The sequence below is a fragment of the Lepidochelys olivacea genome (genome assembly GCF_965140295.1).
Source record: "Lepidochelys olivacea isolate rLepOli2 genome assembly, chromosome: 3".
Lineage (NCBI taxonomy): Eukaryota > Metazoa > Chordata > Testudines > Cheloniidae > Lepidochelys > Lepidochelys olivacea.
In genome coordinates, this window is record NC_140413.1 from 85402061 (window position 1) to 85428167 (window position 26107).

Here is a 26107-nt window from a genome sequence, read left to right on the forward strand (position 1 = left end):
AGTAATCACAGCTGTAGGATTTTCTGTAAAATATTTCTCCCTTAGGGATTTTCTGTGCTGCTCATGCTGGGTACCTGCATGTCTGAATCCAACTGCAGTGACTATCACAGACTGCAGTAATATGCTGGTAAAAGGAAGGATGTTTTGCAATAAAAGAAAGTGAATAGAGAAGACAGTGAAAAGGAAGAGAGTTTGGAACAGCAAATTTATCAGTAGGTGTTTTGTCATCATGTACATGGCGTAGTGAAGGGTCGTTGTGCTTTGGCCAACCTCTGGATATGATCTATGAGAGAGAAGGTACCTTTCAGCTGACCATATGAAATCACCCATTGTTGTTTTCCAGTGTTGTTATAGCCCTGTTGGTCCCAGGATATGAGAGAGACAAGGTGTGTGAGAAGATAATCTTTTATTGGACCACCTTCTGTTGGTGGAAGACACAGAGACAAGCTTTCAAGCTACATAGAGGTTTTCTTCAGGTCTGTAAAAGGTAATCAGAGTGTCACAAGGTGGAACAGATTGTTAAGCACAGCAGTTCATGCATGTTGCAAGGGACCATTCAAAATGAAATGGCCCATTAACACCTCTACAGTCATAGGACAAAGGAGGATTTTTGGGGTTACAGATGGTTGTAAACAGACATAAAACTAGTGTCTCTATCGAATCTATACCTCCCACAGCACACCTTTCAAGATCCTTGGTTCTTATATGTGTTGTACATCAACCAGTGCATCAAATGCCCCAACAACGGCTATGTGGGTGAAACCAGACAATCATTATGCTCTCCAGTGAACTGACACAGAAAAATGGTGAAAGACAAAAACACCCTATCACCTGTGGGCAAACACTTTTCACAAAACAAGCACTTGGCTGCAGTTCAGAATGTGGCATGCAGGTTATAGAATAATATTCCAAAGGTATTACTAGTAGATTTATTATAGCCTACCAATAACTGAAAAGGAGGCCCCAGTGATTATAACTTTGCCTTTGAAGAGGCGCCTTCCAGAGCAGCAATGCATTCTCCCACCAGTCGAGCAGCCTCTTTGGCAGTGCCCCTGTGCACTGAAAAGCCACCCGAACCATGTCCATAGTTGTGGACCACGGGCAGTTTTTTCCCATCATGGACTAGTATCTCTTTCTGCAGTCTCACAGCTAACCTGGTTGGCCTCACACCCACCCTCTCCTTTATGTCCTGGGCTCTTTGAAGTGAGGGTTCAAGAGCACAACATCTGTCAAATATGTCTTTGCTACTTCTAGGATCTGGGGACAAGCTCCAGTTATCCTTCTGCCTTGTCCCACCTAACGTTACATTGTGTATTCCTGGATAGATATAGGTTAAACCATCCCCATCCCGGATGAAGTGATTCACCCAAGGAGCATTGACCTTGAGTACTTGACCTCTGACAGGGTATATCTCCAAGTCACCCATGAGTTCTCTGGATCCAATGCCTGAACAGTTGACAACGATGTCATATTTGCTATGTAGTTCCCACAGATCTTTGATTCGTCTTGCATACACCTGGCTGCCATTTCCTTTCAACCTAAAAAGAAACACAGGAGGTAAAGCAAGACAATTAACTATTAATAAATTACCTTGATAATTTTTACGCAAGTCAAGTAAATAAGAGACTCTTTAAGACACAGAAGAATAGAAAAATGAAGAAAAATCAGAGATAGATAGCACAGGGCTTTTGTTTATGACTTGTCTGATTTGGCTGTTGGAATTAAGACATTGCGAACAAAAGGCTCTTCGTTTGTTTATAAGATTGGACAGGGCAAAATATATCAGGTGTACAAATATTACAGAGATGCTGTGGCAAAAAAGATGTGATAGAGATCTCATGAATTCATTCTCATGACAGCTCCAAAACTGAGCAGTTCATGCAGCCTAAGGATGGGCAAAATATGACTTTTACATCATACAAGTATTTATTATATTATTAGTAGTATTTTACTACATACATTTCTAAGGTACCTGTTACTTGAGCCAAATTCATCACTTATGTCACTCTGTCTTCAGGGTTGCTATCAAATATGACACTATTTATAACTGCATAAGGAAGAAAGGAATCAGGCCTCATTTATAGAGAGTGAGATACAGCAGGTATTAACTTCAATTTACTCTGGGTGTTTTAAAGTGGCGATCTCATGTAGGATGGGATGACTTGGTTTAATATCTGTAAAGAGATCTGTTTGACTGCACGTTAGGCATGCATGCCATTCTTTCATCAAAAACTCATCCTCTTCCTAGGGTTTACATTTATTGTTATTTAAATCTCAACCTAAGCTTCATTTTGAGCATGGCTTAAATGTAGGGTTCTCCCTGCAGGACCAGCTCCTAATCTGTCTAATAGGTAGAGATTAACTCTCTCCAGTGGGATCTCACCCATAGCATTTGAGATTCTGTCATCTTTTTTGCAAAAATATGTTTGTACAAAAACTACTAAACATTCTGCAGAATTCAGACAAGGTAGAGGGACAAAGTTCCTGAACTGTGACATTAAAGCTAACCTAGAAAGAGGGTATAGTAAATGCTTTTGTGCTGCCAAGGCAAGGTACCATAAATATTGTTCAGATCACTTAGGTTTGCAAAATAGTACATATTTACTATGCTCTCTTTCCTGGTACTCACCGGGTGGCAGGAGGGGGATGAGGGGGGGGACTTGATCATCTTATTAGACTACATCCTTTGGGAAATGAGAAGAGTCTGAAACAGGAATAAGGAAACAGCAGAAGCCTTTGTGGTGAAGCAGCCTGACAGATACTAAATGGAGTCAGTGATTTAGTTGTGCCTTAGTACAATTTTCAGTATCAGTTAAGCAATGAAACATGACAAGGCGTGTGTTCCTGTGAGACACTACAGAAGTCGGCTAGAGTACTCCCACTCATGCTTGCTGCTAAAAAACAAGAAATGTTATTTTATGTGGTTCAGTGGCATGGAACATAATCAAACAAGCCTATTATCTAGCAATTTGTTCCAAGATGTAGACACACATTTTACTACCTAACATCAAATCACCTCGTATCCAGTCACTATGCCTATGAAATGTCAAACATTATTTGCTCTTTTTAAGCGTATTTAAATGGATTATACGTACACATTATAGGATCGGTTTTCTGACTCTGCTAAAATTCTTTGAAATTGATGTGGTTTGAGGAGAATTGGTCTTCAGAACGAAAAATATGAACTGTAAGACTTTTTTCTCACAGGCATACATTTTAAAGCCTTCATTTGTGCCAAGCATTTTGCACATGCAAATATTTCTGTAAGGTTTTCTACAAGATGATAATACAGACAGATAGTACCTGGATTTTTTTTACTCCTTTCTGCTCCTGATTCCAGAATAGTTTGTGAGGTGAGTTGGGCAGAAGAGAGGTTTTTGACCAAATCAGAGATGAATTGGCCCAGCCAATTCCAGAGGTTGGAACAAGAGGCATTTTCCAAGATTTTCAAATTCTCCTGACAGGTTTTGTCATTTCATAGCTCAAAACCAGTGAGGCTAGAGGCTTCAAAACATCACCTTTGGTTTGTGGCAAAGGCTTGCAAAGCATTAGCATCTTTTACCATTTTCAAGAGCTGGTGGGATGTATTTTGGAAGTTACACACTGGCAAATGAGGAACATCTGAATGCTCATTTGACTTGTGGCAGAGAAAAGACAGAAGATAACACTTTTTCTACTCCACTAGTATCTCTGGAGGATCTTAAACAGAAGCTACTAAAGTTAGACATTTTTAACTTTCATTTCAGCAGGTCCTGATGGCTTGCATCCAAGAATTTTAAAAGAACTGGCTAAGGAGCTTGATGGGCCATTAATGCTGATTTTCAATAAGTGTTGGAGCACTAGGGAAGTTCCAAAAGACTAGAAAAAAGCTAACATTGTGCAGTTTTTAAAAAGGGCAAGTGGGATGATTTGGGTACTTATAGGCTGTAAGCCTGACTGTGATCCTGGACAAGATAATGGAGTGGCTGATACCAGACCTAATTATAATGAACTAAAGGAGGTTAATGTAATTAATGAAAATCAACATGGGTTCATAGAAAACATCCTGTAAAACTAACCTGATATCTTTTTTTGATGAGATTACAAATTTGATGAGATTACAAGATTACATAGATGCCTCTAAGGTGTTTGTCCTGGTGTCACATAACATTTTGATTAAAACACTAGAATTAACCTGGCACACATTAAATGGATTAAAAGCTGGCTAAGTGATAGGTGTCAAAATGTAATTGTAAATGGGGAATTATCATTGAACAGGTCTGTTCACAGTGGGGTCCTGCAAGAATTGATTCTTGGCCCTACACTATTTAACATCTTTATCAATACTGGAAGAAAACATAAAATAATCATTAATAAAGTTTGCAGATGACACAAACATTGTGGAAGTGCTAAATAATGAAGAGAACAGGTCATTGATTCAAAGCAATTGAGATTGTTTGGTAAACTGAGCGCAAACAAACAATATGCATTTTAATATGGCTAAATGTACACACCTATGAACAAAGAATGTAGGTTATACTTCCAGGATGGGGGACTGTATTCTGGGAAGCAGTGACTCTGAAAAAGATTTGGGGGTTGTTGTGGATAATCAGCTGAATATGAGCTCCCAATGTGATGCTGTAGCCACAAGAGCTAATGCAATCCTAGGATGCATAAACAGGGGAATCTTCAGTACAAGTAGAGAGATTATTTTGCCTCTATATTAGGCTCTGGTGCAACCACTGCTGGAATACTTTGTCCAGTTTTGGTGCCCACAATTCAAGAAGGGTGTTGATAAATTGGAGAGGGTTCAGAGAAGAGCTATGAGAAATTATTAAAGAATTAGAAAACATGCTTTAAAGTGATAGACTCAAGGAACTCAATCTATTTAGCTTAACAAAGAAAAAACTAAAGGGTGACTTGATTACAGTCTGTAAGTACCTATATGACAAACAAATATTGAATAATGGGCTCTTGAATCTTGGAGAGAAAGGTTTAACATGATCCAATGGCTGGAAGTTGAAGCTAGACAAATTCAGACTGGAAATAGGGCACAAAAATTTAACAGTGAAAGTAATTAACCATTAGAACAATTTACCAAGGCTTGTAGTGGATTCTTCATTGCTGACAATGTTTAAATCAAGAGCGGATGTATTTCCAAAAGATCTGCTGTAGGCATTATCTGGGGGCAGTTCTATGGCCTGTACTACTTAGGAGATCAGAGAGGAGATGATCACAACGGTCCTGTCTGGCCTTAGAATCTATGAATCTATGAAAGGACAGGACCAGGAATATGGCTGCTCTCAAGAAATCCGCTTTCCACATCCAAATCCTGCACGATTCCCCATGTAAATGTATGTGGATCAGGTCATGCATAAGATAGTTCCCCCAATGCTCAGTGAATGTCTCCCTTGAAGAAATTGATTGAGCCATTAAGACACAGTCCTTCATTGAGGATGGTGCTGAATTGCCCCAGCAAGAGCTCCAGAATGTATCATCATCTACCTGTGTGCATTATCTGCAGGGGGACTGCAGCTGCAGTACCTGAGTCAGCCTGGTACAAGGTATATAGGCTCCCTGGTGTACTTAGCCAGCTCTGTTTCACTGACTAAGAGAAGGATCATGGTTCCTTGCCTACTTGGCAACACAGGGGTAACTCACAGAAGATCAGTCTCCATTTGTCCCAGAAAGGAAGGAAAGATTTTAAAATCCATTAAATCAAAGGAATATTCCCAAGCCTTTCCTTTCAGGAAATATCAGCTATACCCATCAAAACCAACCTTTTCTCCAACCATAGCAGATAGGATGGGCAGTCACATTTCAGTGTAGTAAAAGCCTGACCAAATCTGTGCTGTGGAAATTTCTTCAGCTCCTCTTCAGTCATTGAACGAAATCCCAGGACAACATCAGACCAGAATGGTAACACTTCATCAGGAATGGTTTTAAAGATCTGCCAGCTAAAGGACATGGAAGAGAACAGGGTAGACTTAGACACGCTTGGGTTCATGTGACACAATTCATTTTGATCTTAATTTAAAAATATTAGCAATCTTCTTCCATTGGTCAGCAGGATCTCTAGAGTTTAAACAGATAGAAAGTAACAAAGTAAAAGACCTCGTGAGTCACAGATGATAATTATTTAATTGGCCATAAGATTTAGGGGAGTCTTAGTAGGACTTGGACGTAGGGGTGAGGGCAGAGTGAGGCTTGAGGTAATGGAGCCAAGCTAAAAATCACTAAATGGGGTGGGGAGAGAGGGGGCACCAGGGAGAATAACAGGTTAACACAGGGTTAAATACATTAAATGCAGTGAGTGGAGGGATGGAGGAAATAGCAGTCCAGTGTGTCCTGTGTCTTCTTATTTTCATGGTTCTCATTTAAAACTAAAACTGTACTGGAGAATGACAACATGGGCCATTAAAACCACATCCTTTCTGTGCTCCATTTACTCTCCAGTCTGGAATCTTGTTGCAGAGATTCTAGGTTAATCTGCATGAATTCACTAACTAAATTCCACACCAAGTTAAATTTAGAGATGGGCTCAAATCCAGATCTGCATCACAATGCCACTGCTTGGGCTCATCTCCAGGTAAGGTACAAAGTTTGCTCCCCTTCAGAGTTTAAACTCTGGAATTCCTGCCTGTAGGGAGGAGGTGCAGCCTTCCTCAGATGCAGACATGGAGGGAACACCGCACACCGCCTGGTGGGAGGAGCCAGAAGTGCCACGCCCACACACTGGAAGCAGAGGGACGGGACAGGAAGGGGAGCTATAAAAGGTTGGCCCAGCTGCTCAGTTGGGAGGAAGCTGCTGGAGGAGATAGATGCTTCTTCCCTGATGCCAGAGGCGAGCACCAAAAACTGCTTTTGCCCAAGGGACTAGCATGAGCCTCCACAGAGCCCTGACGCTCCTGGTGCAGAGATGCTGCTACCGCTACCCTTGGCAGAGTACCCAGAGGAGATTGAGGCTGACCCCTGGATCCAGGTACGCCCGAGGGGGAGAGACGGAAGCAGCCCAGGGAAACCAGGCAGTAGTCTGGTGGAGGGTGAGCCTGAAACCAGATCAGCATGTTCCAGGCGGATCCCTGCTGACCCAGTGGTGGACTACTCCACCACTGTTAGGGCCCTGGTTTGGGACACAGTGGAGCTGGGTGGACCCATGTCACCCCACCCCTGGGGTGGCAATACTCCCCCTCTGTAGGCCAGGAGACCTATGGTCCTCTGCTCACTTCAAACAGAGCCCCCTTGACTGAGTGTGGTGCTCACCCCAAACTGGAGCCCCATAGCCTGGACTGGAGCTACAGCTCTGCCTGGCTGCAGGCCAGAGCCCTGACTGTTTGTTGACTCAGCCTGTTCAAAGGCAGGGTGCATAGAGTCATAGGTGCTGACTCCGTGGGTGCTCTGGGGCTGGAGCACCCATGGGGAAAATTGGTGGGTGCTCTGCACCCACAGGCAGGCAAGCTCCCCTCCCCTCCCCCCCCGCCTCGCCTCCCCTCTGCCTCCTCCCCTGAGCGTGCCGTGTCCTCACTTCTCCCCCTAGCTCCCAGCACTTGCTGCTCTGAACAAGCTGTTTCGCAGCGTCACAAGCTCCAGGAGAGAGGGGGGAGGAGCGGAAATGTGGCTTGCTCAGGGGAGAAGTCGGTGAAGAGGCAGGGCTGGGCTGGGGATTTGGGGAAGGAGTCCAATAGGGTCAGGGAGGGGGTGGAGTTGGGGTGGGGACTTTGGGGAAGGGGTTGGAATGGGGGCGGGGCAGGAGAGTTGTGGTGGGGCTGGGGGCAGAGGCGGGTTGAGCATCCACCAGCAGAAGTTGGCACTTATGCATAGATGCTGTAGTTCTGCTTGATTGCTGGCCAGAGCCCTGGCTGGTTGCTGCCCCAGCCTGCTTAAAGGCTGAGCAAGTGAGCTACAACAGCTCTACCTGATTGTAGGTCAGAGCCTTGGCTGTTTTCTGCCCCACCTTGCCTAGCGACAGGGTGAATAAACTGCTGCTGCTCTGGCCCTTTGCAGACCACACCCTTGACAATTGACTACCCCGCCCTGTTTAACAACTAGGCGGATAGACTGCTGCAGCTCTCCCTGGTAACAGGCCAGAGCCCAGCCTGTGTGGCCCACGCCTGCTTGAAGGACGGGCCCCTTGAGAATGGCTGATTCCCTCCTTTTTCCTGTTTGGAGAAGGCTTTAGCAGACCCAAACTGCGAGGAGGTGAGGCCTCCCTCAGACGCGGAGGGGTGGCTCCGCTAGTTTACACTACCCCATTTAACATCGATAGCTAACACCTTTTCTCCCCCCCACCTTTAAAATCCAAACTTTTCCCCAGCTTTCTACACAACACTCCTAGGAAAGTGCTAATTCTACTTCCACTGAGTAGCTACTAAGGGCATGTCTATATTACAAACTTAAGTTGACCTATTTTAGGTCAACTTAGAACCACCATGGTAATTACTCAGGGTCCACACTACCCTCCTTCTGTTGGTTGTACATGTCCATACCAGGAGCACTTCCACCCTCTTAAGGGGGTGGGGAGCTGAGAGTCTGGGCTCTCGGCTCCATGCACAACTCCACACCAGGAGCCCAGCTACCCCACTCCTCCCAGGCTCTCAGCTTCCTGTTCTCCCATGGGAGCCTGGCTGCCCCTAGGGCTCTCAGCTCCCTGCTGGGAGCTGGAGCAGCTGCTGGGCTCCTGGGGACAGTGGGGAGCCTGGGCGGCAGCCTGGCTCAAAGCGGGAAGCCCAGAGGCAGCTGGGGTGTCAGCCCAAGCTATGAGCCATGTTTTCTTCTCAAGTTCACGGCTCTAGCACAGAGTTGTGAAATTGACATGAATGACAGCCAATGTATGTAACCTGCAGTGTCTTCACAGACACTGCGTTGCTCTAACTACACTGACGTAAGCCCTACGTCTCTTGTGGAGTGGAGTTATTCTGTCAATGTAGTAGGGCACTTACATCGGCAGGAGCAAAGCTGTAGTGTAGACACTGATATAATTTGGTCGATGTAAGCTGCCTTACGTCAATCAAACTCTGGCCTGTCGTGTAGACCAGGCTTGACTCAGGCTCTCTTTCTAAAGGCTACAAGCTTCTTGGCTTCATCTTCATGCAGTGCCTGATCATACTTTCTTCCAGGTGCCAGCAAAGTCACAAACTGAGTAGACAAATCTTTGTAGGTATGGTGGGCAGCAAACCTACTGTGTTTTATATTTAGTTACCATAACTGAAAGATCCTACAATGTTCCATCTTCCATTACTAGGATGACCACGTACATTTCAAGCAACTAAAGGAGGAGGAATGTAGGGAAGATATGGGCTACAACTTATATTTAAGAGACACCAGCTCAGAGTGTTTTGTTTGTATGAGCCTTTGAATGATTTTTTGCTTGAAAACTCGCTTCATGTAATCAAATGCATCTTAACACTGTAGCTCCTTTTAAATATGGGTCACAAGAGAGACTCCAGAGAAAGAATGTCCCTTAAGTATTGGATGGAGTGTCACCCTGCCTATTACAGTATATAGCATAAAAATACTAAAAACCTATTTTGAGTTCCTTTCTTACCCAGACACCAGATGAATGCCAGCATCTGAAGCCTCCGATGAATTATTGATTTCAAAAAGATAGTCAAAGGTCTCCCTAATCCACTGCTTCTGCTGATGAATTGGTATGCCTGTGCATATGAAATAAAGCAAAAAACTAAAATGGAGGGAGACGGTAGATCAGGAAAAGACTCCCAAACCCACATCAGCTGAGAAAGGTAGGCATCAGAGAAACCAGGAATAGTAAAGTTTCTACATTAGTAAAACTTTGTATATGACCAGGTAAAAGTATACACTGTCCTGAACACACAAAATACATGGGAACTAAACCTCTATTTTAGTATTTATAAAGTCCAGTGCTATAAGGTAATGCATGCCTCCTATAAGGTGCTAATTGCCCTCAACTCTCCAGGACTGCATTGGTCTTCAAAGAGAGATGACAGTGCTTAGCAGCTTGCAGTGTTGCGGCCTTCATATTTACCCACTTAATGTTGTCGTTACACATTACAAGACTGAACTATATCCCAAAAAATCAATGCATACCCTGCTGATTGAACTATATATTAGTGGAAAATATATCCTACTGCAACATCAAGGCCCCAATCCTGCACTGGGATCCACTAGCACATAATCCTACCCTACTGAAGTCATCAGGGCCTGAGGATGGACACTAAGATTAAATTTTAAAAGTAAGAAAATGAAAGTTATATTTCCTAGAACAACATAAACTCAGCCTCTTTCCCATAGGCAGTACTTCTGCCTATGGGACATTGGTTACATGCGTAGGTCAATATATTGTTCATGTCATAAAATGCATATGGTAAAACATACAAGGTGTGCCAGTCAGGTTAAAGTTGCTGGAGGAGCCTTTAATTTAGTGATTCCTGCCTTTTTTTCTTTTTCTTCCCTTTCTTCCCTCCCATCCCTGAGACACAATCTCTCCTAAGTTTCCTTGTAAACCCTTCCCCAGTGCAGGCCAGGGTATTCTATGTAATTATATCTAACCTCTCAGCAAACATCAGACTACAGTAATTACTGAAACAGGAGTACTTTCATTAACACGAACGTCTGCACACTGACCCGCTTCCTGGGGGTGCCCAGAGTTGAAAGTCACCTTGCTATCATCTGCCCTTAGCATGAGGAAGCCTTGTCTGTGCCTGCGGGGGATCAGCTCCCTGCTACAGGCAACACAAGCATTTCTTTCTAGGCCTCGCAGGCCCTGCTGTTTCTCTACAGGTTAACGACAGGCACACTCCAAACCTCAGCTCTCTGAGCATCCGCCTGGAGGGTCCAGCTCTTGCTGCCCTAAAGAATCAGTGCACCTCGGCTTATCAGTTCCACCTCAGATCACTAATCCATTTAACTCACAGCACTTAACACACAGCACAGACATGTGTATAGTGAAATCAAGTATACAGTTATTTAACAAAGCACAAAGATTCAAGTAGCAGCAAGAAGTAGTACTGGAAACAAATGGTTATATATAAAACAAAAGCATAACATGCATTCTAGAGCCTAGACTTAATTAACAAGATACACTCATGTCTTGTAGAATATTGCTCATCCAAAATCCCTGTAGCATTTTACAGCCAGGTTTGGCCTTAACCTTCCTCTCATGAGACAGACAAGCTGTCTACTTGTCTGTTTCCTTGTACTCGCAGATATACACTAATAATCCTTTGTCTTTAATCTGAAGCAGACACCTCTGCTGTTTATTCCATCCTATGAATTTTGTCTCTTGTAGATTTCACAATCTCTTCCTTTGCGCATGGCTCAACATGCAAATAGGGCTACATGGTGAGGCATACACTACACAAATAACCAGACAGCGAGATCGGTGTCTGCTGCCTCCTTCCTGAAAGGAACATTTCCGGTATGAAACTTCCTGGTGACCTGCCTTAACTCCAAGACCTTGAGAATATAACTTTTTTAGTATATATACATCTTAAATTTTATCCATACATACATTTCAAAATGACTTTGACAACCAGTGGGCTACAGATTCTTGGTATACACCTCACATGTCACTCTTCGGTGAACTATTATGCATATATCCATATGTGCTCTCTGCTGATTGGCATGAAGAGATCCCTGGGTCGGTGTCACACACACACACACACACACACTATGTAGAGCATTAAAGAGCTGAAAATATCTCCAAACACCTTAGGACTGAAAATGGAACAAGAACAGGTGATTAAGCATCAAAACACTGGGGGTTTCCTTGGCATAATTTATGATTGGTCATAAAATAAAGACTGCAGACATATTCTAAACTAATCAGATTCGAATACTATCAAGTGGAATAATTTCTTTTTGGTATCATCTGAAGAAAGTTTAAACTTAAAAAACCTTTAATCCACATCGTTCTGAAGTTTGAGCTATGAGCTGAGCAGAGGTTTCACTCACCTAGATAAGTGTGTGGAATAAGCATTCCGGCTGCTACATCGCTCGTTGTGTTGGGAGTAAATTTGTCCGAAATTACAGTCACAGAGCACTTGGAGATAGATTCTGAAATGTACACTGCTGTTGAGAGGCCAATCAACCCAGCACCAACAACTGCGATCTTTTGCTTAGCCATATGCTAGGAGGAGAAGGAGGGAAGAAAAGAATTCCAACAGGTTATTTAAGGTGTCACATCCAATGCAATTTTTTAAAAGTCCTTTCGTCTTAGTTCTGCAATCTATTGTAAACAAGAGTCAGAAAATACAATAGGGTTGGATCCCACAAACCTTTACGTGTGTGAGTAGTCCTACTAAAGACCACAGGACTTTTTGGGCACATAAGGTCTATTCCTGGGCATGGGTCTTTCCAGGCTTAGGGAAAATGGAATTAAAATATTTACAATTCTCAGTATTGAGAGAGAGCAGGCAAGTTAAGGACTAAACAATGAAGCAAAACACAATATAGATAAACAAATACTGAGAGTGGGGGTTCAGATATAAGATGGAAAATGTCTTTGTCTAGCATACGTTCTAGTTGATTCTTTGTCTTAGAGAATAGTTTACTTGCTGATTTTTGTCCCAGAAAATAGACTTTACATTTTCAGGGTATAGAATAACTGCTTCTATACTTCCATCCAAAAATTGTTTGCAGGGAGATGTTGGTCCCTGTTGTCTTGATTATGCCTTGGGAGGGGGCGTGGGGAGGGAGAGGAGGACATAAAATCCTTCTGTGCTCTGACATTGTTAAGAATACATTTCCAGCCCTAGGGTTAGAGTGACAACAATGGCTCTAGTCCAGTGCCTCCCTCCAAATAGGGTATGCATAAATATTCTGTTATCTAGGTCACAGATTAATGGGTCCTCCTCTGTACATGAGGGTACAATCCTGAGCACCCACTGCTCCCATTGACCTCAGTAAGAATTGCAGGTGTTCAGGACTCTGCATAAACCAGGAAACGGTAAGTCCATCAAGCCAAGAAGACCTGATGCCCCTTGGGCAGTCTAAGCATATGCCCATTCCTTGCTCTGACTGTATTTTTACGCTGTTTAGTGTCTTCGAAGCACTTACATTTACTTAATATTTAATCACTCCAACCCTAAATTTGGAACAATTCTGAGATGGACAGAAGCTTTGCAACTCAGGACCATCTGCACATAGAAACTGCCAGGTTACCGGACCTGTATGAACCAGAGACGTTTGCAAAAGAGGAAAAGGATTTAGTGAAAAATTGAACTTACATTTCACTCTTGCCATTTTTCAGGGTTTGAAATGGGTCCATTTTATGTAACAATTTTTACTGAAATATTATCTAACCTTTTCTGAAAGTTTTCATTGACCAAAATCCCAGTTTTCAGTAAGAACACGGGTTTGAGTAAATAAAGCATTTTGATAACTACTTCAAAAATGATTTCAGTAACAAAGTTACTGAATGTTAACAATTTTTTTTGCGCAAAGCAAGTGGTTTTGGAAAAAAAAGTCATTTTTTAAATTAAACTTTTAATGCAAAAGAAGAAATCCCAGCTCTAGTGGAAACATTGTTCTGCTCTCAGCAGGTTCAAAGAGCATCTTGGGTCTCTGCAAAACATTTGGCCTTACAGGATCCTGCTCCTCCATTGTATGTACACATCATCCACCAGCCAGAGAACTAACCCAGATTCCTCCTCCATTGTCCTGTCTGACACTCACTGATTCTAATGAGCCATAGCAGAGGTTGAATTTCTGAACTGACCTCCTCGTAGCCAGGACAGAAAGATGAGAGAACCAGGCCAGGAAAGGCTCAGGTTTGACCATAATTTATCCTCTCCAGACAGGGTTTTATCACAAAGGAGCTGGTCTTACCTAAATTGACACCAGCTTGCAGCCCCCTGCTGGGCAGTCTCTGCTAACTGGGCTCCAGTGGACTGCTTTAAAGCTGCCCTCCACTGATGGAAACAGCAGGGAGGGCAACAGGGCAAAAACTATCTGCCCTGCCTGGGAGGGAATGCCCCTTAGGCCACAGCTGTCCCTGCTGGTGAGGATTGATATATGCATCTTCCACACATCTACTGTCCTCCACCAGTGCAGATGAATCAAGCTGAAACGTGTTCATTAACAAACATTTCTGTCGCACTTGCCACTACAGTTCATGAAAGCCGAGAGTCAGTCCTCCAACACACACAAAACTAAGGGCACATCTTCACGAGCAATGTTAAAGTGCTATAAAAAACCCACCTCCCTGAGGGGAATAGCTCCCAGCGCTGGTGCACTGTCTACACTGATACTTTACAGCACTGAAATTTGCACCGCTCTGGGGGGTGTGGGGGTTTCACACCCCCTCAGGGAGAAAGTTGCTGTGCAGTAAAGTGCCAGTGTAGACAAGCCCTAACTTGGTGCAAAGTTACGGCTAAAGCCCACACAACTTAATTACTTCAGTGAGAATGGCTCATGCGCCTCAAAAATAAAATATGCGATCAGAGCAAGAATGAAACACACACACTTTAACATGCAGGAGAATTCTATGCAAATCTGCTGCAGAACTCAGATTGACATATGGAGGGATTTGCAGAAACTGACAATGGCAAGGGCACCATTGGGGGGGGTGCTCCTGCCCCCCCTGAATTTCATACAGGAAGTGTGCTCCCAGGTGGAGCTCTTAACTGCACAGGATTAGTGTGGAATGTGAGTTCTCCAGAAGAAAGATGGGGCTCCCAGATTGTGCAGACTGAGGCTGGGAGTCAGTATGTGGTTTAAAAATAGAGGCAGGGTGATTAAGATAAGAAAGGGCTGGTAATTAAATTAAGGAACTGGAAGTCCTTATATGAGTTTGTAAAACAGGAATCCCTCTGGGGCGGGAGCGGTGGGGTGCTGGAGAACACAGGGAACTCAGAAGAAATACAGCCACGCCCTCAGAGCCAAGTTTACATTCAGAAAAGAGAGAGATTTGAGGGGTGTAGATGAAAAGAAGGGGCCAAAATCCAGCAAAGGGATAGCAGTGGTACAGAGAAGTTCCATTCTACCCATGGTGTTTATGTGGCCTCATCACCACAGCATCTGAGCGCCTCACAGTGTCTAACCTATTTCTCCTCGCAGCCCCTCTGTGATGCAGAACTTTGTTGTTATTCCCATTGTACAGATTCAGCACTCAGGCAGAAAAAGACTAAAGGCCAGATTTTCAAAGGTATTTAGGCCCCTAGCGGGATTTTCAAAAGTGCCTAGAAGGTTAGGTGGGTTGTAAACCCCACTAGATGCCTAGCTGCATCTTTGGATGCCTAAAACCCTTTGAAACTCTGTCCCTAAAGCACTGGCCTGAGGTCATACAGTAAGTCCATGGGGTACTCTTTCAGGGCTAGCTCCCTATTCACTGGACCATCCTCTCTCTCTCTGCTGTGAGCTGCAAAAAAAAGAGGACTCTGATAGATGGGAGAAAACTGATTGGCCAGTTCTCTGAGACTCCAGCAATTGGTCCCAGCCAATGGGGAAGGATGTCATGTTTGACAGCATGAAAAACATCACAGAGATCAGGAAAGATGAAGAGAGGAAGAATGAGAGTCAGATGAGAGAAGATCACTTAACTCCCAAGGGGTGGCAGGTTCTGCCACAGGCTGAGTTGGAGAGCAATGGCTGCTCTGCAATTTTAGATTTTTAACTGAAAATCGTTTGTCATTTTTTGTCATTTGTCATTTTTTTGTTGAGAGTTCAAGAAAACGAAGGATTGAGAAAGTGTTATATGAGTACCAGATGTGCTTATGCCTCAAATTCTTAGGGTTTCAGCTCTATCCAGGCCAATTCCAGAAAAAAGAATAGAAATGGCATCCAAAAGTCCATAAAGTCATGATTTGTATTATTCACTAGGCACCATGTGTGTGCTCAGCACCGTCAGAATATGCCAGAAAATGTAGTCCCTGGGCCAATGCATATAAGATAGCTCAGATATTCAACAATGAAGTGTATAGTTATTGAGCATGTTATCCCATGTTCACTGTGATGATAATATATAATGCGTGGAGGCACTGATGTCAATAGAAGTTTTACTTGATTAAGGACTAGAACAGAGGTGGGCAAACTACGGCCCGCGGGACCGTCCTGCCCAGCCTTTGAGCTCCTGGCCGGAGAGGCTAGCCCCCGGGCTCTCTGCCCTCCCCCGCAGCCATGCCACCATGCAGGCAGCACTGTGGCCCGCCACTCCTGTTGGGCAGCGTGGCGGCATGGCTGGCTCCAGCATGGTAAGGGGGCGGTGAGCGGGAGGGGTTGGATAAGGGGCAGGGGATCCCGAGGGGCAGTCAGGGGACAGAGAGCACTGGGCAGTTGGATGGGGCGGAGGTTCAGGGGGGTGGGGGCGGTCAGGGGATGGGGAGCAGGGGGAGTTGGATAGGGGGTGGGGTCCCAGGGGGGGCGGTTAGGGACAGACATTCTGGGGGGGCGTCAGGGAGCGGGGGAGTTGGATAGGGCGTGGGGTCCCGGTGGGCAGTTAGGGACAGGGGTGTGGATAGGTGTCGGGGCAGCAGGGGACAGGGAGCAGTGGGAGGTTGGATGGGGTGGAGGTTTCGGGGGTGATGGTCAGGGGATGGGGAATAGAGGAGGTTGGATAGGCATGGGAATCCTGGGGGGGCCTGTCAGGGGGCGGGGGTGTGGATAGGGGTCCTGGCAGGGGACAGGGAGGGGTTGGATAGTGGATTGGGTCCCGGGGGGCAGTTAGGGGTGGGGGGTCCTGAGAGGGGGCAGTCAGGGGTCAAGGAGCAGGGAGGGTTGGATGGGTCGGGGATTCTGAGGGGGGGCGGGAATTGGGAGGGGGTGGATAGGGGGCAGGGGCCAGGCTGTTTGGGGAGGCACAGCCTCCCCTATCCGGCCCTCCATACAGTTGCGCAACCTCAATGTGGCCCTCGGGACAAAAAGTTTGCCCACCCCTGGACTAGAAGATTTGACACTTCAACTTTCTTTCAAGGGGAAAAGCTGCCCAGAGCTCCTGTGCCCATTTATTTTCCTATCCTGCCTGTAGAGGCTCTGATATACCTCAGAAATCTCATTTTTTTGTCTCAGCTTTAAAATGTGGACCTTTCTTGATGTTTGTTTTAAATATTCTCCTGTGAGAACTGCACCCCAGTCGTTGTAGTGTTGTGTTTAAGAGCCTTCTGGAAAGTAACTAACCTTTAAACAGAAGTGAAGCAGTGTTGCCAATTCTTATGATTTTGTCATGAGTTTCATGATAATTATTGTTTTCCTTAAAGCCCCAGCTCCTTGAGCCAAGTGGAGATGTGATGATTTAAGCCTTTATTCTTAAAGAAAAATGAAGTTGCAAGCCCTTGTGCTATGAAGAAAGCTTCGAAATGTGACTCCAGTGCACCCTAAAGTCTCAAAAAGCAGAAGGCAAATAAAAAGAACCCTAAATCTACTATTTTACATAATCTCATGATTTTAAAGCCAATCTCATGATTTCTGGTGAGCCTGATTCCTGGTTTTTGAACATTTGGGGTTGGATATACCATGAAAGTGACTTGAAAATGTCAGTTTCACTTCTGTTCAAAGTCAGTTTCTAGTCTAGTATTTGTAGTGGGGTAAGAGCCCTACAACCCCAGGCAGATGAAGTATAAACTCACAAGGCCTTGCCCTAGTGAGATGTTTCCAAAAGTTAAATGATCTATTCGAAGCCCGGTAAACTGGAAAAAAAAGTGATAGAAAATAATCTAGATTTTTCTACAATTGTTTCAGTTGTTTTATACAAGAGTTAGTAACAAAGTAAGAATATACATTAAATTTTACACCTCACCAATGTCCCTTAAGTGATTTGACACAAGATGTCAGAACATGTTAGTATTAGATCTGAGTGGGTCTAATATTTATTTAGTTTCCTTTCTTTGTATAGGAATTAGATACAATGCCTTTGTCAGCTAATTTCTTAGTTATCTGGAAAAAAACTAGAGTTTTCAGCAGCCTAAGTAACCCCTAGAATCACTGTTAAAGTTGCGCCTTCCCCCCGCCCAAATCTGAAATGGCGCCATTGGACAATGGATGTCTGAGCTGTAATAACTTGTTATTTCTGGATCATATCCTATTTAGCAGGTCTTTCCTTGTTGGCAAAGGAAAGAGGGTAGAACCCTGACATCAGGGACAAAGCACAGTTAATTACTTATACTTATGTAACTCTCATCAAATGGGAAGAGTCTTTGTAAAGCTTGCTTCCTGGTCCCCACCCCAGGTTGGATGGAATGCATGAAGTGCCTAACAGCAGCCCAGTTTGGCAGATTAATAAGCAGTTTTCAGATGAGACATATGAAAGACCTAGTGTGACAACTCTTGTGTCATGTGATCTTTGCTGACTTTCTTATAGCCTCAGATGCCAGAATAAAGAGATTTCATGAGAATCTCAGCTTTCATTTTTATAAAGAGTAAGTTTCAGCCTTCACGGTTGGCGTGAAAAGCTTGTAAACAGGAAATGAGCGCCCCAAAAAGGCTCAGAAACCAGAAATAAATTTTAAAAAATACAAATGTATGTTTTAAAACTCTCATGTTTTTAGCCAATATCCTGATCTCTTGGGGCATGATTCATGATTTTTGGCTACGGAGGCTGACAATGTGGCAGGGGTCCTTATCCCTTGTGATCTGATAGGATCTCATGGCAGTCTTGGTCTTGGTAAAAGCGCTTTGTAGAATTCCATTTTGGCTAACTGAACACGGCTGACCTAAATTCCAGCCTTTAAACCGAATACATAATTTTTTGTTTCTAGCCTTAAACAGTTGTGTAGCATAGCTGTGTGCTGCTAAATGGCTGCTGAGTTCCAGGACAGAGGTGACTATCTCAGTAATAGGTGACATTATTAGTGTGTAGATGCATGTATACTGTATACATATATACAAGGACTGAATTGGGTTGGCTTGCTGTGGTTTGGCAATCTAGTGTGTTTTGGAGGCTGTTGTCTGGTGCTCAGCGTGAGATTAACAGTTCAAGACTAGCCATGAATGCTGTCTTTGGCCACAGATCCCCCCAGGAAATAGGTATCCCTAAGCTTTTCTTGAACTAGCTCTGATTCCTTTGTTTTGACAGACATGCTCCCAATGTCCTTTTTGCTGATGGTGCATTTCCTGGACATGCTTTCACTGACTGGGCTGACTTTGCCTGTGGTGTGTAATCCCTTGCCAAACTTGTCACACTTCTGCCCAGGGAACTCAGTGCTCTTCAGATGCCTCTTTATGGCACTTCCTTTTACTCCGTGGGAATTTTTTTCTTGTCTTTTGCTTCTACATCTCTCCTGCTGGGTAACTTGCATTTTCACTAGCTCAGATCCAGTTACCCTGCCTGTTTCAGAGGTAGCTTAGATATTAACTGTAACATTCTTTTACAACCCTTGTTAGACATGCCAATGACTATGTTCTCCTCTTCACCAATACACAGCACTGCCAGCTCCATAGGCACCAGCTTTGTGGGTGCTCCAGGGCTGGAGTACCCACACAAAAAAGGTGGGTGCTCAGCACCAACCTGCCAATCAGCTGTTCAGCAGCAGGTGCTTGAGGAGGGGGCAGAGTAGGGGCAGGAAGAGGCAGGGCAAGAGGCGGAATGGAGGTGGGATTTCAGGGCAGAGTGGGGGTGGAGCACCCACCTGGGAAAATGAAAGTCAGTGCCAGTGGCCAGCTCTCACACTATTACCATGAGCCTTGCAATAGTTGGTATTTTTCTTAAAGCTCCAGCTGCTGGAGGTTATTTGTTCTTAAAATAAGATTCCAGTTCTTGTAATTTCAGAGAAGAGTATGAAAAATGTGACCGGATCATAACCAAAAGGCTCAGAGACCAGAAGACAAATAAAAAGAACACCACTCTGACATGCTTTTTCTCTCTCATTATTTTTAAAGCAACTCTCATATTTGGGGGCTTGACTCATGCTTTGTGAATGCTTGGCATTGGTGTGACACTTCCCAGCGGTACCCAGGGTTGTGAGGTAACTTCCTACCAGCTGCCCTTAGTGCGAGGAAGTCTAGTCTGTGCTTGCTGTGTGTCAACTCCCCAACCCCACTGGCCACAGACAATGCAAGCACTCCTCTCTGAGCTGTGCAATCATTCCACAGGTTAGCAACAGGCACACTCCAACCCTCAAGTCCTCCGAGCTTCTCCCTGGTGTTAGATGTTTTCAGATCACCAGGGCTTGATGAAATACATCCTGGAATACTGAAGGAGCTGACTGAGAAGATGTCTCAGCCATTAGCGATTATCTTCAAAAAGTCATGGAAGATGGGAGAGATTTCAGAAGACAGGAAAAGGGAAAATATAGTGCCAAACTAGAAAAAAGGGAATAAAGGCAACATGAAGAATTACAGACCAGTCAGCTTAATTTCAATACCCAGAAAGATAATGGAGCAAAGAATTAAGTAATCAATTTGCAGATACCTAGAAGAGAATAAGGTGGTAAGTAACAGCCAGCATGGATTTGTCCAGAGCAAGTCATAAAACCAAACTAGTAGCTTTTTTTGAAAGGGTAACAAGCCTTGGGCTTAGAGCTTAGGATAGTGACTTTGGTAAGGCTTTTGACACTGTCTCACATGGGCTTCCCATAAACAAACTAGGGAAATACAACCTAGATGGAGTTACTATAAGGTGGGTGCATAACTGGTTGGAAAATCGTTCCCAGAGAGTAGTTATCAGTGGTTCACAGTCAGGCTGGAAAGGCATAATGAGTGGGGTCCCGCAGGAATCAGTTCTGGGTCCGGTTCTATTCAATATCTTCATCAATGATTTAGATAATGGCATAGAGAGTACACTTATAAAGTTTGCAGACGATACCAAGCAGGGAGGTGTTGCAAGTGCTTTGGAGGATAGGATTAAAATTCAAAATGATCTGGACAAACTGGAGAAATGGTCTGAAGTCAATAGGATGAAATTCAATAAGGACAAATGCAAAGTACTCCACTTAGGAAGGAACAATCGATTGCATACATACAAAATGGGAAATGACTACCTAGGAAGGAGCACTTCGGAAAGGGATCCGGGGGTCATGGTGATCACAAGCTAAATATGAGTTAACAGTGTAACACTGTTGCAAAAAAAGCAAACCTCATTCTGGGATGTATTACCAGGAATGTTGTAAGTAAGACATAAGAAGTAATCCTTCTACTCTACTCTGAGTTCATTAGGCCTCGACTGGAGTATTGTGTCCAGTTCTGGGTGCCACATTTCAGGAAAGATGTGGACAAATTGGAGAAAGTCCAGAGAAGAGCAACAACAATTAATTATTAAAGTTCTAGAAAACATGACCTATGAGGGAAGATTGAAAAAATTGGTTTGTTAAGTCTGTAGAAGACGGAGGGGAGACATGATAACAGTTTTCAGGTACATAAAAGGTTGTTACAAGGAGGAGGGAAAAAATTATTCTCTTTAACCTCTAAGGGTATGTCTACACTACGAAATTAGGTCAATTTTATAGAAGTCGATTTAGAAATTGATTTTATACAGTCAATTGTGTATGTCCCCACTAAGCGCATTAAGTCGGCGGAGCGTGTCCTTAATACTGTGGCTAGCAGCGACTTACGGAATGGTGCACTGTTGGTAGCCATCCCACAGTTCCCGCAGTCTCCGCTGTCCAGTGGAATTCTGGGTTAAGCTCCCAATGCCTAATGGGGCAAAAACATTGTCGAAGGTGGTTTTGGGTACATGTCGTCAGTCGCCCCTCCCTCCCTCTGTGAAAGCAATGGCAGACAATTGTTTTGCACCTTTTTTCCTGGGTTACCTGTGCAGAAGCCATACCATGGCAAGCATGGAGCCCACTCAGCTCACTGCTGCTGTTGTGAGCATTGTAAACACCTCGCGCATTACCGTGGAGTATGTGCAGAACCGGGCTAAGAGACGCCAGCATGAGGACGATTGTGATGAGGACATGGACACAGATGTTCCTGAAAGCACGGGCTGTGGCAATTGGGACATCTTGGCAGCAGTGGGGCTGGTTGATACAGTGGAACACTGATTCTGCACCTGGCAAACAAGCACAGACTGGTGGGACCGCATAGTGTTGCAGGTATGGGATTATTCACAGTGGCTGCAAAACTTTCGCATGTGTAAGGACACTTTCCTTGAACTTTGTGAGTTGCTTTCCCCTGCCCTGAAGCACAGGAATACCAAGATGAGCGCTGCCCTGACAGTTGAGAAGCGAGTGGCAATAGCCCTGTGGAAGCTTGCAATGCCTGACTGCTACCGGTCAGTCGGGAATCAATTTGGAGTGGGCAAGTCTACTGTGGGGACTGCTGTGATCCAAGTAGCCAGTGCAATCACTGACATTCTGCTCTCAAGGGTAGTGATTCTGGGAAACGTGCAGGTCATAGTGGATGGCTTTGCTGCAATGGGGTTCCCTAGCTATGGTGGGGCGATAGACAGAACACATATCCCTATCTTGGCACTGGACCACTTTGCCAACCAGTATGTAAACCGCAAGGGATACTTCTCAATGGTGCTGCAAGCACTGGTGGATCACAAGGGACTTTTCACCAACATCAACGTGGGATGACCGAGAAAGGTGCATGATGCTCGCATCTTTAGGAACTCCGGGCTGTTTGAGCAGTTGCAAGAAGGGTCTTATTTCCCAGACCAGAAAATTACTGTTGGGATGTTGAATTGCCAATAGTTATCCTTGGGGACCCAGTCTATCCCTTGCTCCCATGGCTCATGAAGCCATACACAGGCAGCCTGGACAGCAGTAAGGAGCAGTTCAACTATAGGCTGAACAAGTGCAGAATGGTGGTAGAATGTGCCTTTGGACGTTTAAAAGTTCACTGGTGCTGTTTGCTGACTAGGTTAGACCTCAGCGCAACCAACATTCCCATTGTTATTGCTGCTTGCTGTGTGCTCCATAATATCTGTGAGAGTAAGGGGGAGACATTTATGGCAGGGTAGGAGGTTGAGACAAATCGCCTTGTGGCTGATCTTGAGCAGCCAGACACCAGGGCGATTAGAAGAGCACAGCTAGGCGCACTGTGCATCAGAGAGGCTTTGAAAACCAGTTTCATGACTGGCCAGGCTAGGGTGTGACAGTTGTGTGTGTTTCTCCTTGCTGCAAACCCGCCCCCTTTGTTAATTTTAATTCCCTGTAAGCCAACCACCTTCCCCTCTTCAATCACAGCTGGCAAAGGAAATAAAGTAACTATCGTTTTGAAACCATGCATTCTTTCTTTATTAATTAAAAAAAAAGTGAGATAACTGACATCGTAGCCCAGGTGGGGTGGGGTGTGGGAGGAGGGAAGGACAAGGCCACATTGCTTATTGTAGCCACACTACCAATCAAAACTGTTTGAATGACAGCCTTCTGTTGCTTGGGCCATCCTCTGGAGTGGAGTGGCTGGGTGCCCAGAGCCTCCCCCCTCCGCGTTCTTGGGCGTCTGGCTGAGAAGGATATTGAACTTGGGGAGAAGGGTAGGCAGTTATACAATGGATGCAGTGGGGGTCTGTGCTCTTGTTGGCTTTCCCGCAGTTCCAACAGATGCTTCATCCTGTCTGTTTGCTCCCCCATTAGTCTCAGCATCACCTCTGCCTTTAGTCTTCACGCTCATTTAATGCTTTCCTGACCTCTGCCACTGAATGCCTCCATGCAATAAGCTGTGCCCTATCAGTGCGGGAGGACTGCATAGGTTGGAAAATATGTCATTTCGGGTGCATTTTTTTTGCCTTCTAATCTGCGATAACCTCAGGGACGGAGATGATAGGGGGAGCATAGAAATATTTGCACCTGGGGAGAGATAAAAAGGGAGAGTCAAATTTAAGATGATACATTTCTGAGAACAAAAGGGAGACTTTCACAGTGAATCAAGCAGTTCACAGCAGACAGCACATGTGCTTTAGGTACAAGGTCGCATTTTGTCTTTTATATTGAGTGCCTGCTGGTATGGTGACACATCACAAATGGCTGGGCAACAGAATTTGGTTTCCAGACAGCCATGGTAAGCCTTTTGGTATGTGGGGTTGGCTTCTTACGCCTTCATAACATGTGGGAATGGTTTCAAACTGCAGCACCATCCTTTCCCAATGCCTGTTGGGTTTCACATTTAAAAGGAGGGGCTGCAGTTTTCGGGGGGATGTGCAGCACACACCTCCCCCCACTCCACCGCGTGGCTATTCTCTGGGATGAGCCCTTCATCCCGCCCCCGCTGAGTGGCTATTCTCCGGGATGATTCCTTTTAGCCGAGCGCATACAGCCCAGCATGAACAGGGTCCTTTTACTGTTCCCTTACAAAAATTCCTCTATTTCAACCAGGTGACCATGAATGATATCACTCTCCTGAGGCTAACACAGAAAGATAAAGACCAAATGTTGCTTGAATGCGACCAAAACCCAGGAACATTCGCTGCCATGCTTTGTGCTGCAATGATTCCAGACTACTTGCTACTGGCTTGGGGTGGTAAAGTGTCCTACCGTGGAGGATGAAATAAGGCAGCCCTCCCCAGAAACCTTCTGCAAAGGCTTTCAGAGTACCTCCAGGAGAGCTTCATGGAGATGTCCCTGGAGGATTCCTGCTCCATCCCCAGACACGTTAACAGACTTTTCCAGTAGCTGTACTGGCCGCGAATGCATCCCAATTCTTCAGGGCAAATCAAACATTAAACACTATTGCTTTTAAACCTTGTACTGTAGTTACAAATATGCACTAACCAGAGCTGCCTTCTCTGGCTTCAGGGTTGGGGATCCCGCCTTCGGATGGTATTGGCTCCAGGGTGATGAAAAGGTCCTGGCTGTCGGGGAGAACAGATTCACTGCTTGCCTGCTGCGCATTCTCCTCCTTCTCTTCTACCTCTTCCTCAGCCACAAAGTCCTCCTCCCTGTTGCGTGAGACTCCCCCCCCCCCCCCCCCGCAGGTGTCCACGGACAGTGGTGGAGTAGTGGTAGGGTCCCCACCTAGAATGCCATGCAGCTGATCATAGAAGCTGTTTGTCTGGGGCTCTGACCCAGAGCGACCATTTTCCTCCTTTGTCTTTTGGTAGACTTGCCTGAGCTCCTTAACTTTCACGCGGCACTGCTGTGTGTCCCTGTTGTAGCCTCTTTCCACCATGCCCTGTGCAATTTTGGCATATATATTATTAGCATTTCTTCTTTTAGATCGGAGTTCAGCCTGCACAGATTCTTCTCCCCATACAGCAATCAGATCCAGTGTCTCCCTTTCAGTCCATGCTGGAGCTCGTTTGTGATTCTGGGGGGACCGTATGGTCACCTGTGCTGCTGAGTTCACCACGCTGACCAAACAGGAAATGAAATTCAAAATTTCCCGGGGCTTTTCTGGTGTATCTGGCTAGTGCATCGGAGTTCAAAGTGCTGTCCAGAGCGGTCACATTGGAGCATTCTGGGATAGCTCCTGGAGGCCAATACTGTTGAATTGCATCTGCACTACCCCAAATTCAACCCAGCAAGGTCAATTTTAGTGCTACTCCCCTCACCGGGGAGGAGTACAGAAGTCAATTTTAAGAGCCCTTTAGGTGGACGGAATGGGGTTGGTTGTGTAGACGCATTCATTTTAAAATCAACCTAACGCAGCTAAATTCAACCTAACCCCGTAGTGTAGACCAGGGCTAAGGATAGGACAGGAAACAGTAGGCTTAAATTGCAGCAAGGGCGATTTAGGTTGGACAGTAGGAAAAACTTCCTGTCATGGTGGTTAAGCACTGGAATAAATTGCCTAGGGAGGTTGTGGAATTTCTGTCACTGGAAATTTTTAAAAGCAGGTTAGACAAATATCTGTCAGGTATGGTCTAAATAATACTTAGTCCTGCCTTGAGTGCAGGGGACTGGACTAGATGACCTCTCGAGGTCCCTTTCAGCCCTACAATTCTATGATTCAAGTGATAGCAAGTAGAAGTATTAAAAGCAAATGGTGATGTATAAAATAAAATCATAACATACATTCTAGAGCCTAGACTAATTTAATAAGATGATTTCATGTCTCACAGAATGTTGCTCACCCAAAATCCCTGCAACAATTTACAACCAGGTAGACTGTGACCCTTCTTTCATGAGACATTCACACCATCAGCTGGCCTCTTAGGAAAGGATTCTGTGTGTCTTTGTAGTCCAACATATACTCTAACAATCCTTCATCTTTAGACGTAAATGTGACACCCACCTGCTATTTGTTTCTTCCTGTAGATTTCCTTTTGTGTAGCTTTTTCAATCTCCCAGTTTGCACCTAGTTCAGTATGCAAATAGGCATACAATATACAATAAAT

At 44.7% G+C, this 26107-nt stretch overlaps 1 protein-coding gene across 4 annotated transcripts in view; it reads right to left on the minus strand.

The window, feature by feature from the left end:
- Positions 1-391: 391 nt before the first annotated feature.
- The window catches only part of DDO (D-aspartate oxidase), a 31332-nt gene continuing 5616 nt past the window's right edge, over positions 392-26107 (minus strand). For 2 of the 4 annotated variants that reach the window (XM_084624963.1, XM_084624962.1), the window contains exons 2-5: positions 11911-12085; positions 9524-9632; positions 5760-5936; positions 392-1538 (exon numbers count right to left, since the gene is read on the minus strand). In XM_084624963.1, the coding sequence (XP_084481089.1) occupies positions 971-1538; positions 5760-5936; positions 9524-9632; positions 11911-12082 (1026 nt within the window). In that variant the 5' untranslated portion in view covers positions 12083-12085 and the 3' untranslated portion in view covers positions 392-970. Of the gene's footprint in view, positions 1539-5759; positions 5937-9523; positions 9633-11910; positions 12086-13014; positions 13125-21437; positions 21520-26107 lie in introns of those variants that run through there. The other 2 variants (XM_084624964.1, XM_084624965.1) reach the window with 2 other exon arrangements.